This window comes from Gavialis gangeticus, unplaced genomic scaffold (genome assembly GCF_001723915.1).
Source record: "Gavialis gangeticus isolate Ggan-Ray unplaced genomic scaffold, GavGan_comp1, whole genome shotgun sequence".
Lineage (NCBI taxonomy): Eukaryota > Metazoa > Chordata > Crocodylia > Gavialidae > Gavialis > Gavialis gangeticus.
This window is the reverse complement of record NW_017728997.1, coordinates 30,335,235-30,350,105: the sequence shown is the minus strand read 5'-3', so window position 1 is coordinate 30,350,105 and position 14,871 is coordinate 30,335,235. Positions and strand designations below refer to the sequence as shown.

The window sequence follows — 14,871 nt, the reverse complement described above, 5'->3', positions numbered from 1 at the left end:
CCCTGTGCTTGGTTTTGTTTGGCCGCCCCCCCCCCCCCCCCGTTCAGCTGGTATGCAGTGGGATGGGAGAGGCCCGGTAAATGTGCTGTTAGAACCAAAAGGTTGGGAAATGCTGATCTAGTCCATAAAATGTCCTGTGGTCCAGATGACCTATCTCTGCAGGCCAGATGTTTGACTCTCCTGGAATAAAGATAGTAATTTCATTGTAAAATAGTTTTGAGAATTAAGAAAAGCAGTTCTAAATAAAGATAGTAATTTCATTGTAAAATAGTTTTGAGAATTAAGAAAAGCAGTTCTATACCAAATTAAAGAATTCTGCACTATCACACTCTATCATATTATGTAAGAATGAAAAACTTATATACAGCAAAAGCTGTGTTAACCAGCAATTTAGTAGCCGGAAAACTATTAACTGGCATCCAACCAAGGGATGTTGCAAAAGTGCAACCAGAGGGATCACTTCCAGGTTTTGCCACTGCTGTGAGCAGAGTTCTTGCCGCTTCTTCGGCCCCCCTCCCTGTCCCCTGGTGCACTGATGCTGGGGAGGTGCACTAGATTGATTAACTGGAATATTTGATTAACTGGCATCCCCCATTCCTGTGGGATGCCAGATAACAGAGCTTTTACTGTAGCTAAAAATATACTTCAAAAAGGCCCTGTGTAGTTTGAGAAATGACTTGGGTTAATGTTTAAACTACATGCTAATGGAGAAGATTTTAGGGCTCGTCTACTTGAGGAAATTAATGCATAATAGATTACTCCATTTACAAAGCTGAATTATAGTTATGCATGCTAAGAGAGCCAACATAGGAAGTTTGGGCAGAGTAGCTACTGTGATGTGAATTCACACCACAGCTTACTATGTACTCATACCATGTACCCTTACCGTCAGAAGGAAGGTACTGAATAGTACCTGCAATATCCATGTATATATCATGAAATCATCTGCACCTATATACAAGTCAGCTCCCTTTGACACTGTGTAACATATGAAATCTTGTAATGTTTACTGTACAGAACCACATGCAGACTGTCAAATCCAACATGTTCTTTGTACCCATGTACTTTTCTTTTGTACTGCAGGCTAGCCACCAGATATTTAAAAATAAATGTTATACAAATGGAATTGTGGACCCTTCTGTTATAGTAAAATGACCAACAATATTTTACTCAGAGAAAGATACTAGACTTTGTTTTTTAATTACATCACCAGTATGTGAAGAGGCAGAAGATGAAAGAGAGGATGCCTTCTGCAGAATATATACATAAATTGCTCATGACTTTTAGTTGAATATTGCACAAAATAGTTTGACTAGAAACATACAGTTTTGCATCTCTGAAATGGTTAATTAGATACTGACACGTTGTCACAACGGTCCCCCGGCACAAGCTGAAATCCTTCTGCTACTGTGGTAGCAGTGAAGCATGCTGGCTCTACAGCAGTAGATCCATTCTCTGCGTGTGCGTGTTTTATAAATTGTCTTACAAAGATCTAAATAGTAAAAACTGGCAAGAATGAGACAAAGCTCAGGTTTTCATTGAGAAACAGTTTTTCCTACTGAATGCTGGCATTTATTCTAAAAGAAAAATAACAAATGGAACAGCAATTTGAGTTCTGGTCACCCAACTGTTTATTAGGCCTATGCGAAATGACTAGTATTCACTTCGGATTTGGATTTGGCCAATTCGGGGGACAGCAATTCAATTCATTGATTCGAATCAGTGTCCCAAATCAATTGGGCCAAATCTGATGCAGAGATTCAGCCGCCACTGAATCAGGCCAAATCTAACAGACCCCATCCCCGTCAATGGCTGCCCCGCTTGGCCCCAGCGTCCTGGCATTTTGAAAAGAAAAAAAAAAGCCCCGCACTCACTGGCTCCAGCCAAGTTGGGGGTGATCCCCACTGCCACATGCTGTGTGGGGGGACTCTGCCCTGAGCTCCCAGAGGCCCCGATGGCTGCTGCAGCAGCTGGTGAGTGTGGGGCTTTAAAAAAAAAAAAAAAAGTGCCAGGACACTGTGGCTGGGCGGGGCAGTCATTGATGGGGCTGGGAGAGCGGGTGGGGTTTGGGGGGCGCTCAGGGAGCCTGGGGGAGCGGGCAGGGGATGGGGCCTGGCAGGGGTCCCCCATAGCCCTGCCCCCCTCCTCCAGCTCCCCTGCCCCCTACTTACCAGCATGGAGCCCGGGTGCAGCTCCCTGCGGCAGTGAGCGTGGACTGCCCGAATCTCCGAATCCAAATAAATTCGGAGGCTTCGAGTCGATTTGGACCTTTTTACTGGTCTCCCACAATTCGATTTGGAGTCAGAGATTTGGCCACCAAATCAGGACGAATCTCCTCTGAATCAAATCAGCAACTGAAGCTTCACATACCCCTACTGTTTATCTCTGTGCTCCTTTACTGGACTAGGGGGAGCAGCAGCATCCTATTGCCTCAGGGGCATGCAATTATTTCAGGTGGAGGGCCACTTACTGAGTTTTGGCAAGCCATCGAGGGCCACATGACAGGAAGCCAGGGGTAGATAAATATTAATTTTCTACATTTTTTAAGGACCTTGTGGGCGGGACAGAATGGCTTGGTGGGCCACATTTGGCCCACCTCTGTATTAGCTACTGCTTTACCTCATTAAGGCACATATAAACAGATTTGTAAGTGTATGGCCATGTGCTACTTGTACAAATGTCCATCCATAGAAACTAACTGGTGACTCAATTTAAGCTGCAGTTCATTATGGAACAGCAACAGAAATATCTGTTACCATTTCAAAAGAAAGCACTAGGTTCACAGTATCATGTTAAAATATTTAATAGGGAAATATTTAATAGGGAAAATCTTAAGCATTTTATTAAACATGTAGTTTTACATTTTTCTCTTAGACATGTCCAAATAGAGGTTTGTAATAATAAAAAAAAATGCACATTTGTTGTTCTTTATATGGACAAAAACCACTGACCTGGAATTTTCTTGACAGAATAAAGTATGAAACGAATTCTGCATTAAATAAAACTGAGGAAGATCATACAGAAAGAAATAAAATCGGTGTTAAGACATTTACTTTCTTCCTAAAACACTAAAATATTCCATGGTACTTGCATTACTATTACTCAGAGTTTTGATCTTTAATAAACCTTAAAAAGGTGGATAATTATCTACTACATTTTAAATAGTTCTATTAAAATGCACAACTTACTTTCTCCTTTAAAAATCTCAATGTTACTGCTTCTAAATTCAAGTCAAAATACAATGCTCTTTACAGATACATATATGTACATAAGACACTAATATTTTATGTATAGGGTTACAACAGTGTACGGCTTTAATTTTGACTTGTAATATACAAGGCAACCTATGTTATTTGAATGTATATTATTCAGATAAAACGAGCAGTCTGTACGGAGTTCAATGCATATAAAGTCTAATGCTGTGGTTTTCAAAAAGTACCTACGCATGATGGGTATCTAATTCCGACTTGCTCAGGAAGATTTTGGCTCCTCTCAGGCCCTTCTGAAAAGTCTCGGGCACGAACTTTAACACATTACAAAAAGAAAAAAACAAATAAGCTATAAGTAAGGGAAGTACCTTACACTGAACAATATGACATTTTGGAAAAGTACGAGTCAGTTATCTTGTTAGATCACCACACAAAGGCAGCTCTCTCACGTAACATCCGTACACCAAATCGCTGCCATTCTCGCTGATATATCCAGAGTTCTTGAGTTGTATCAAGGCAGGCCAAAACTGCACCCCCTTTCCATGCAATCAAACATGGATCCATATCCTAAATATAAAAGAAAGATTAGATAAAAATTCCAGATCTTGTGTGAAGAGAGGTCCTCAATAATTTCAGCTCCCACTTTAATTCAGTGGGACATAAGATTCTGGAAAAAAGTCAGTCTAAAAATGTATTCAGGAAAAAAGCATTTGCAGAAACCATAACTATTTCTCCTTGGGTCTGTTTTATTAAGCAACTCGAGAATCACCAGTTTTTATTGTCTGTTTTAATTCAGGGTAGTCATAGCAGGAAAAGTCTACCCTTGCTAAGATTTTGCATTTAAAAATTTTTGAGTTATGTTATTTACATTCTTAAAACCATACTTCCTCTTATTTTTCTTGAATGAATGCAAGCAGAAAGCTAATACAATCTACTGACAACTGAGCCTTTTTCTTAAACTTTACTTTGTTCTTAAATCTAATTTTGTTGCCATAGGTTGAGTTCCTTGATCTGAAAGAAGCAATTAGTGTTAATCTAGAAAACATAATGTCACAATAACTATCTCTTCTACTTTTAGATACAGATATACAACGACAGTTAAGGGCACTTTGTGCCTGAAATCTTGTCCAACATCTCCCCAACTACAGAGCTGATCCAATAAAAGACCCTTACCTCTCATAGCTTATAACATAGCAATCTGAAAGTCTTCTCCCAATAGACATGTAAATGAACAGTGATGCATAATAGATTTTTAAATCTTTAAGATTCCAACTAGTGACCAATAAACTCAGCTTCAACCATTCCGTTATCAATCAACATACCTTAGGTCTTGTAATGACTTCCACATTTTCAACAACTCTTCTAAACGAAGGAGGCATTTTGTTGAGAATCCGGTGTTGAAGAAATTCTTGAGCTTTATGAAACATCAGACCTCCTCCCACTACTAGGATGGAACTGTACATCTTCTTCTTGGTATCATCAGATGCTGGAATGATTTAAAAATATAAACAAGTGCTAACATTGTGTACGCTTGGACAATGAAGGGAAAAAAAAAAAATCAGTCAAATGACTTGGTTAAATTTATATTAAAAGCAGATGTGTCTTAATTACTAACAGCACAAAAGACATTCAACTAAAATGGGCTTTCATCACATATACGACGTGATGGCAGTATAGTTATTTTCTAAGAGACAAACATAATGGAAAGAACTGTACTTCCTGTAATGTAATGAAAGATGTTAAGAATTGCTTCAAGCTAAACCAAATGACTGGGAACAAAGTATTCTGACATCATGTAAATACAGTTCTTACCACAGCAGTCAATACTGTGAAGAATGGCTTTGTCAAGTCCTAATGCTTTCCCTTCAAACTGCGATATAGCTGTCTTCCTGGACATGTGTGCTGCTAGAGGTTCCTCAGACTCATTTCCTGTTATTAGACAATCACCCTGAGAGGATCCTAGTTCCACTTCTTGAGGATAGATCCTCTCTGAAATGTCTGAGGACTGACCACGTAGATCTCCCTCAAATCCACCAGGCTTAGACATGGACTTTCGATCAGCTGTAGCTTTGGCAGACTTAAAAATAAGATGATAAATTGGTAAGTTAGTTTTATTTACACAAAAAATAGATGTTCCTTCATGCACTGCTTGACCACAATAATTTAAACACTGTATTTTGTTTCTTTTACTTCACTTTATCTTACTGAGACCTGCTGAATGCTGCTTTTCCAAACCCAGATAAGTTTCCCTAAACTCTTCTTTAAGAAAGTATAGTAACTTCACTTTTCAAGTCCATCCAACTACATTCCTAGCATGAATGCAATTATACTTGTTTAGCTTATTCTCCTTAGTTTCTAATATACTCACCGCTATTCAAAAAGTGGGTGTAGATCAGCACTCAATTCATAAATCCTATACATCGGTATATTAAAACTCACTTAAATTATTTACCCAGAATTTTATGGTAGTTAGATTTGAACACATTTAGGATTAGTCCCTTGAACAATGCTTAAAGTGCTGCAGATGCTTTTTACAATCTATTTACAATGAACATAAGAGTTTATTGATTGGAAAAATGCAGAGAATGCCCCACAGTAATGAGGCTAACAGCGATATTCGGTATATAAATTATAAGATATTTTAGAATTATTGCACGTTAAAAGGTACTGCGACCTGTTACACAAGATGGAAAGGCAAAGATCCCAAATGGATGTCATTAGTATTATGATAGCGTTGGGAGTGCTACTGTAGCCTTGATGGTCCCAGAATTATGGACGAGGGAAGAATTTTCATGGGTGATATCTTTCTTGCACCAACTGCATGGTTGGGATAAAATTAGACAAGCTTTCAAGCGCAAGGCATTTTTCATCCCCAAATCACTGTATATTATGGTTAACTTCTAAACTAGGTAGTTAAATTCTGAACTTCTTAAATTGCCTATACTAGAGAAATTAGGCTTTACTTCCCTATTCCTGTTCTGCAAAGCTGTTAATCCAAAAAGGCTAAGAGATAGCAGTTATACAGTGGCTGCATTTCAATGGAGGGTGAAGAGTTTTGCTAAGCTACACACAGATATCAATAATTTCCTGGTTAAGTAATAGTTAACCAAACATTTACACACCTGCTCCTGTTTACTTTGCGTAGCTAATAGATAGTGTTCATCATGGGGATCCTCAGCATCACCTTGTGATCGGTGTTGCAAAGCTGTCATTTTTTGCCCCACAATTCCAAAAGTTGCTGGATAAAACAAAGCCATTGGAGCCTACAAAGACAGAGATGAAATACTGTAGTTTCACTACAATTTTAGTTTAATGGATACACATTACATTTATTCTAACAAGTACCCTGATTTATTTTTACTGGATTTACAATTTTAAGCATCTCTCACCTCAGAATTGAAGGAAGACCATTTTGTTTCAAGAAGGCTTTTAAATAAACTTAAATATCTAAGTTTGTTCAGTTGCAAGCCATTGCAAGAGACACCTAGGGACATCATATACCTACCTATAAATTTAACTTAAAAACATGACATCAGATGGTAAACCAGAGTTCATAAATCAGTGCTGTTAGACAGCATATTGCAAAATAAGGAATCATAGTAGTGAGAAATGAAACTACCTTCTTTAATTAGCATCCCTGCTCCTACAAATTGCAGAGTTTTATGCAGTCATTGTGATGTAACAAACCAATGGGGGTTAACCTCTTTGGCAGACATGCCACAAAGTAAACTCTGCAATGGACCCAAGTGCCACTGTGATCCTCTTCCTTGCCTAATTTGTTGCTCTGCTTTCTGCTCTATCTGCCACTGTGTTCCTTGCTCCTTCCGTAATCCATCATACGAGCACACAGACATTGCCCATGCCAGTTGTCCATGCATGCCAGCAGGTGGCCACTAGGGATGTGCAAAATTTCGACAGGCATTTTGTTTTGAAGCTGGCTTGATGTGCTTTGAGCTCAAAACAGTGACATTTTCAATTTGTTTTGTTTCACAAAAGGCTTTGAAACAGCTTTGAAACTAAATGAGGGCATGCAAAACGTTTCAATGTTTTGAAATGTTTTGAGTTTTGAAGCCAAGCTTGCTTGCAGCTAAACAGAAACTAAGGGAAAGGAGGGGGAAGAGGGGGGAAGGACTGCTCTGATATTGACATATAGCTCCCTGTTCAATTCCCCAGCTTTCTCATCACTTCCCACAGGCCCCCAGATGATGCGGGATGACGGCAGGCTGCTGCTGCCAGCTGGTAATAGCAGCAGCTCAGAGCTATTTCCCCAGCTGGCAGCAGCAGCCTGCTGAAGAACCACACACAGATCCAGGGGCCCGCACCCCACAAGAGGGCTGTGCCAGACTCTTCCTGGGGGGTATGGGCCCCGGGATCTGCACACAGGATGACAACATGCTGCTGCTGCCAGCTGAGGCCAACACCAGTACACGAGTCTGCCCAGCACAGCCCTTGCCAAGTGCCAGGAAGAACCCAGTGCTGGTGCTGGCTCCAGCATGCTCTCATCCTGTGCACAGATCTGGGGGCCCACGCCCCCTAGGAGGGCTGTGGGGCTGTGCCAGCTGGCAGCGGCAGCATGCTGTCATCCTGCACACAGATCTGAGGCCCCCACGCCTCCTGGGAAGAGTCTGGCACAGCCCTGCAGCCCTCCCCAGGGCGCATACCCCCAGATATGTGCACAGGATGACAGCAGGCTGTTGCTGCCAACAACTGACATGAGTTTTGCTTTGAACAGTTTGAGGTGCAGTTTTCTAGAAACCCCTCCTTAAAACTTGGCAGGCTTCATGCCCTCAGAAGGGGCTACCATCCCTGCAATTTTCATCTGAATCAGGTAAGAAGTGAAAAAATTATAGGCATTTTCATGATTCCCCATTATAGCCTATGGGCGAAACGTCGAAACAGTGAAAGTTTTGATGAAATGAAATGGAATAGTACTTCAAAACAGGTAAATGAAACACTGTCCCTTCGAAACGGAACTCTAAACGAAATGGTGCTGTTTAGCACAGCCCTAGTGGCCACCCCTGCAATAGACACTTAAATTAATGTTAATGATATTTTTTATAAAACAATGCTAATATCCATCCATAAGTCTAATTTGTACAGCATGTTGGGGGATATACCCACCAAAATATGAGAGTTAAGAGACAACCAAGCCATCCAGTGTTCCGTGGAGTAGGCAACCGGGTAAATGCTGTAGGATGAAAGACACCAAGACAAACACTGAATATGTTACTTTTAGGTACACATTTTGAAATTACCTGTAGTTTTTCATCCCCTAAACGGAACTGGTATAATAAGGCTGGAGAGTCCGGATGGCGAATTTGGAACTCATGGTCTTGCAGTCCAGAAATATCCTGGTATCAGTCAAACATACCAACATACATTACTAATTTGGAACAACTTAATAAGATCACTCTGCTACTCTTTAAGCACTAAGATAAAAGGTAACAAAACTGCCATAACAAGTCAGAATTTTGTTTTCAGTTATCCCCCAAATTCCTCCATTTTCTAAAGCCTCCATTCTGCAACAGAATCTGTTAGTACAGCCTCTTTTCCATGTGGTCCACAACTAAAGCTTTGTCTGGATACCAAAGTCCATGTTCACAGATCTTGTTGTAGGCTAAGGCCTTAAAGTAGGAACTATATGACTCCGGCTGAAATCATCACCCAACAGCAAGAGGAAAAATCATGCCTTAAAACCTATACATGATCTCTATATGCCTAAAAATATGTGTTTCTAGAGATTAATATTTCTCTTACCCAAAATAATGGTTCAGTTTAGAAAGCATTATGTTTTCTATATTCATACAACCCATTTCTATATATACCCCTCTACCCTAAAACAGAATAGTTTGAAAAATATTTTCTTTATATTGCAATGTACAAATCAGCTGTTATATTTTATGCATAACTGTCATGGGTTTTTTTTTTCAGTAAACAGCACTACACTGTAAAACCACATCTAATCATCTTGGAACAATCTGTTACTCTGAAAACTCTCCACTTCCTTCCTCACCTGGTCTAAATGACAAAATGTCTCTTTGAGGTGCTGCAGGAGAAGGCAGTCCAATTTGTTAGTTAACTGACAATCTCTGTAAGGAAATCCAGCTCGCTGCATAAGCCAGTAAAAACACCTTGATACATCAGACCCTCCATATGCAAGGCACAACCTAAAACACAGAGAAAGAAACCAAAACAGTTGGTTCATTCATTTTCCCTGTCGCTAAGATATTGTGTGTCAGCATAAGAAGGAACGTGAACATTTTAGAGTCAAGGTGCTTATAACCTCCACATAATTTACACAGCAGATGGAACTAGTTCCTGCTTACTCTGTATATTCCTCAGCTATATGGCCCATATTATGGTATGGACCCTACACACTTATGGGACTGCCTTCTCTCTTAAATTCCACCATGGTCCATAAGGTCAGCCAAGAGCAACCCCCTGAAATACGATCTGTGCACCACATCTGTTTGGTAAAAACCATGTAGGAGGTCATTCTCAGTAGTCACTCTTCAGCTCTGGAATTCCCTACCACTTGTAGTCTGTCAGAGCATAAGCCAGGTCTTCTCCTGGAAGTGCTATAAAACCTTTTTATTTGGGCAAGTCTTCAGCAAGCAGGCTTAAGTTTAGGGGTGCTGTCTGGACAGTTTGTTCTATTATATATTATTCCATTGCAGCATTTTTAGCTGTCTTCATAAATTGTCTGTTTTTTCTTATAAGATGTCCTGAGCTACTTAAGGGGAGGGCAGCATATAAACCAAATAAATGTAATGGGATTCTCTTATTTTGACTCAATTATTTAACAAACAAGCCTGCTACATGCTTACAGTGTTGCCTTAACTCAGACTAGTATATAAGCCTTTGACTTTAGAAACAAGTACAGTAATATTAAATACACACACCCACATTTGTTACCACATTTTTCACTTATGATCTTGCAGATTAAAAAGTTACCGGGTATTGCGATGTGAAACTCCATCCTCCACACAACAAACACTGGTCTTCTGATCGCCCACATCCACTATACATGCACTACCTAAGCCACTTCCAAAAGTAGCACAGACAGACTCCTGATGTACGACAATACCTAGAAAAATAACAATAAAATATACATCTGGTTTTAAACCAAGCTCCTGAAATGTATCTCTGTCATTACAATAGCATTATTTTTTAACTTACTAGGGGCCTGAAACTGCATAAAAAAATTACGTTCTACAGAAAGTGACACCATTTGCTACGATACTCACACTTTCCATCAATGAAAAGACCCTTAAATGTTGAAGAAAAATAACTTAAGAGTGGAGTGAAAAGCTGTGTTCAAATATTCTTTTAAGAATGAATTTAAAAATTTGGATCTTACAGTAATCTTAGATTTGAAACTGGTATTCAATCATCATTTGCAACAAGGCTTCAATCATCAGGAGCAGACAAGTAATTTTACTCAACGCTGTTTTAATAATATGCAATTTTCCTGATTTCTTGATTAATGTACAATTTTCTTTAGAATGTGCACTATAATGTTTTAAACAGAAAAAAGACCAGGTTTGAATCCATCTCTTTCTCCCTCCATTCCTCTTTGAAACCTCACAAACAAACTACTCCTAGTTACATCAAATATGTACTCTTCTATCTAAACAGCATGAGAGAACAACTCGCTTCAAAACCTCTTCCAAACTTTGAAGGAAGAGGATCACTCACAGTTGAGTACGTGTTTAGTAGAAAAAAATAGTATTGTAAAATAAGTTACTTAAGAGGAAGAAGCTGAGAGTTGAGTTACTTTCTATAATTGGCTCAGCTCTTTAATGAGTTGATATTTAGGAAACAGCACCCTCAAGTGGACATGCTGAGAACAATTATCTTTATTTTTGCCCTATTATATCTTCTTGAATCAAACAGATGTATACAAGTAGAATTAAAAGGCACTATTCTTCTCATGTAATGTGAGCACCCCTAACAAGACCATCTGACAAAGCATGAAATTAGAATGCTTCTCAAAAGCATTAGGTAAGAGTTAGAAACAACTGCTGGAGTACAGGGACATAACCTGGTAGTTGGTAGTTAACTTGGAGAAACAAATTGATCTTGTTTGTGGTATATTATTTGTATGTATGGGTGCATGTACACACACCTGTCTGGATGTAGTAAGTGAGCTGTCCCTCTCCCTCCCACAGTTACATCTTTCAAATGAAATGTCACCTCCCTATGTTTAATTTTCTGTGTCAAGTGTAGATACAGGAAAGCAAGTTCTGAAATCTATCATTCAGCAAAGATGAGGAAATATACTTGCTGCTGTGGCAGCATTCAGGAACTGTGCCTTTATTACTTATTAAAACTCAGCAGAGTCATTATGTTCTTTAACTGCTTGCACGTAACTTAATCGTTTACAGTATCCCCTAATGTACAGCTTATGATTCCTTTCCACTTTTCTTAGCTTCTCTCTCAATATTTCACGTTGTGCAAAGAGCTTTAAATACCTCACACAGAAATAGACTTACTGGTTTCTTCAAGGATTGGTTGAGAAGCTTAAAACTGAGAACTGTTCATATGGCACATTACTGTCACTACTATGGCGATTCTCTGAGAAGATACAAGTCTTGCCCATTTAAAAGAAGTCAGATTTTCTAGAAAAATATTTAGTTGTATGAACCAGAAAAAAATATTACAGGTATAGCTCAGGTTTTCCCTTATTTTAAAATAGAAAAAGGACAGACTTCTATAGTAACCAAAACACAGAAAAACATGAGAAACTATCCAAAAGACAATTTGTATTTTTGTTACTGTCCTGATTTTAGTGTAACTATTTCCGTAAGCCAGCTTCTACTACAGTGCATGAGAAAGAGAATAGTATATCCTTGCATTTTCATATCCTAAGAATCTCAAAATGCTCTGCAGGCTGTCTGCATAGGGACTTAACCCACCACTGAAATGCAACAACATCTGTGGCAAAATGTCAATCAGTGCCTGCTCCAGTGTAAAATGTCAATCTGTAGCCATACAAGAAACTGAATGCCAAGAGCAGCTGTGCTATTTTTCTTCTCAAGGTACTGTTATATGCCAGCCTTAACTGAGACAATAAACTTGGTCTTGTGACAAGTAACAGAAGAACATGGGTAACTTACCCAACATTTGCTGACAAGTACACCCTGCCCCAATAGACAAGATTTAGAAAGTAAGTGGGAACATGTTAGGAACTTTCTTTGGAAACAGAAGGTGGGTCCAGCTCAGAAGTCAAATGCCTTTCAAAACAATTTTTTGCACCATACCAATAATGAGTATTAAATACTTGCTGATTTACCTGAAAAGCCCATCTTCATTAGGATCATATTTACCAACTCCTTCACATGCTGCTTATTATAGATGTCTGGAATCAGTAAAATGCATCTGTAATACTGAACACAAGAACAGCAAATTAAGACCACTTTTCAAAGCAACAGAGTTCAAAACAGTTCTTCTGTATACACTAGAAGCTAGATAGTACATGCATAGTAAGCTATACAGAGGACCTACCAAGAACCAGTATAACTGAAAAAGAGAAGCAGCTAATTAAAAATATATATATGATTTAAAAATCAGTTCACAATAGTATTAAATTGTATATACAAAATGTTATAGGAGGTTTACAAACATTTCAGGCTACAGACAAATCAGATACTAAGCAAAGAAATTACACAAGCTTTATGAATTTGGTCCTCAGTCCTTTCAATTCAAGTAAACATATGAACACAAAACAATGATTTGAAATGTTAAGCTGAATTTTAAAAAATCTAATATCCTAAAAAACTCTGATACCAAATCCTACTCTCAGGTAAGTGGGCAGGATTAACTCCAAGTGAAGCTCATAGGACCTGCATGAGCCAGAAGGCAACATTCAGCCATAAAAAATCATCAACGAAGGGTTTAGAGGCAACAATGTCAGCAGTAGGGCGAAGATATCTGGTTGCTCCCTAGCTGATACCTTCCAAAGCCCTCTGGACAATGCAGCAGTGGGTATAGGAAAGAAAGTTGCCAGTATCTCACCTTTAAATCTTTCAGTGGTATTTCTAAATATTTTTGTATTGCATGAGACCATATAACTTCAAGATCTGCTAGCACTGCAGTTAGGGAGCCTCCAGGCCCTGGGTGGATGTTCAACTGTCCTCGTCGGATAGGCCAGTGAATATTATAGCAGTCTAATGGATTTACATACAGTGCCTGAAAAGAAAAAAGAAAGTCCTATATATAGTCTTCCTCAGTCTCTTTCAACAAGCAACTTTGAAACTATTTTGATTCACGGGCAGGGTACACAAATGGCCTAAGCTATTATTGCAAAAACAATATATTTTCTTAAAACATAACTTCTTTTCAATGGGAAATGAAGATAAATGGCTTCCATCAATAGCAGAAGAAAGACTGGACCATAATATATAAAGGAGGAAGCACATATGGTAGTTAAAGAACTTATTTTCAAAGTTACTTGAATATTCATGACCATAGCAATCCATCGAAGGAGCAGGTAACATATTCTGAACACTGAATCAGATTAGAGAGAGAAACAGAAATTAATATGTAATGATAAACCTTTAAAAACACTTTCTTGTTCAAAGGAAACTGACATACATATTACTTGATGACTAATGCTTTACGTTCCTCTTGTTGCCAGTGTCTTGCCTTTTCCACACATTAGACCGGTGATTCCCAAACTGGGTGCCACAGCATCATGGGGTGCCACCAGATCCTTTGAAGGATGCCACAAGAGGGATTTGTACACACGCTTGCACTGCAGCCCCAGGTGCTTTTAAAAGCACCCAGCGCTGCAGCACATGCAGTTGTACAAGCAGCAAAATGCTCGTTGGTGCTGAGAATATGGCAGCAGCATGCTTTTGAACTAAAACACATATACAAGTGCATGTGATGCATACTTATACAAGTGCATGTGATGCACCGCAGTGCACATCAGCTCATGTGTGGAGCAGACTCAATTAATCTCCGGTGCATCGCAGGACAAAAAGGTACATGTATAAATGCTCAAGGTACAAGGAGATAAATCAGGGGTGGGCAAAATATGGCCTGCACGTCATTCCATCTGGCCCATGGGGCCCCTTAAAAATGTAGAAAATTATTATTTCTCTGCCCCTGGCTACCTGTCAAAAATGACAGGAACCAAGGGCAGTAGGACCCAGGCTAGCAGCGGGGCCGGGTTACAAGCTGGTGCTGAGCACAGGGAAAAGTGGCCCCCTTGCTCGCTGTGTGGCCTGTGCCCCGCGCTCACAGCCTGCCTGGGACTGCCTGCATCTGCTCCAGACAGCCTCGCATGGGCTGCGAGCACCGGCCACGGGGTCGGCGAGGGGCCGCTTTTCCCTGTGCTCAGCACCAGCTTGTTCCCTGCCGGCAAGCAGGGGGTCAGGGCTGTGCACTGACCCCCGCCTGTACCGGCTGGGGGGCACTGGGTGCGAGTGGGTGGGGAGCCAGTGGGAGTACAGGGCCTGCACTGGTTCATAGTTTCATAGATTTAGGGGTCGGAAGGGACCTAGTAGATCTTCTAGCCCGACCCCCCGCCAGGGCGGGAGAACAACAAAACCCCAAAACAAGAAACGGGACTCAAATGAGTCCAGCCAGGTAGGCATCCAGCCTCTTCTTAAAGACCCCCAGGGTAGGGGCCAGCACCACTTCCCTTGGAAGTTGG

The 14,871-nt window shown here is 40.0% G+C and overlaps 1 protein-coding gene across 1 annotated transcript in view; it reads right to left on the bottom strand.

Annotated features, from left to right (window-relative positions):
- Positions 1 to 3,005: 3,005 nt before the first annotated feature.
- Positions 3,006 to 14,871, bottom strand: part of ACTR8 (ARP8 actin-related protein 8 homolog) — a 15,625-nt gene continuing 3,759 nt past the window's right edge. The window contains exons 5-13 of the mRNA XM_019505008.1: positions 13,227 to 13,400; positions 12,505 to 12,598; positions 10,164 to 10,296; positions 9,223 to 9,376; positions 8,465 to 8,560; positions 6,332 to 6,472; positions 5,022 to 5,286; positions 4,532 to 4,695; positions 3,006 to 3,776 (exon numbers count right to left, since the gene is read on the bottom strand). Coding sequence (XP_019360553.1) covers positions 3,633 to 3,776; positions 4,532 to 4,695; positions 5,022 to 5,286; positions 6,332 to 6,472; positions 8,465 to 8,560; positions 9,223 to 9,376; positions 10,164 to 10,296; positions 12,505 to 12,598; positions 13,227 to 13,400 — 1,365 coding nt within the window. The 3' untranslated portion in view covers positions 3,006 to 3,632. The remainder of the gene's footprint in view (positions 3,777 to 4,531; positions 4,696 to 5,021; positions 5,287 to 6,331; positions 6,473 to 8,464; positions 8,561 to 9,222; positions 9,377 to 10,163; positions 10,297 to 12,504; positions 12,599 to 13,226; positions 13,401 to 14,871) is intronic.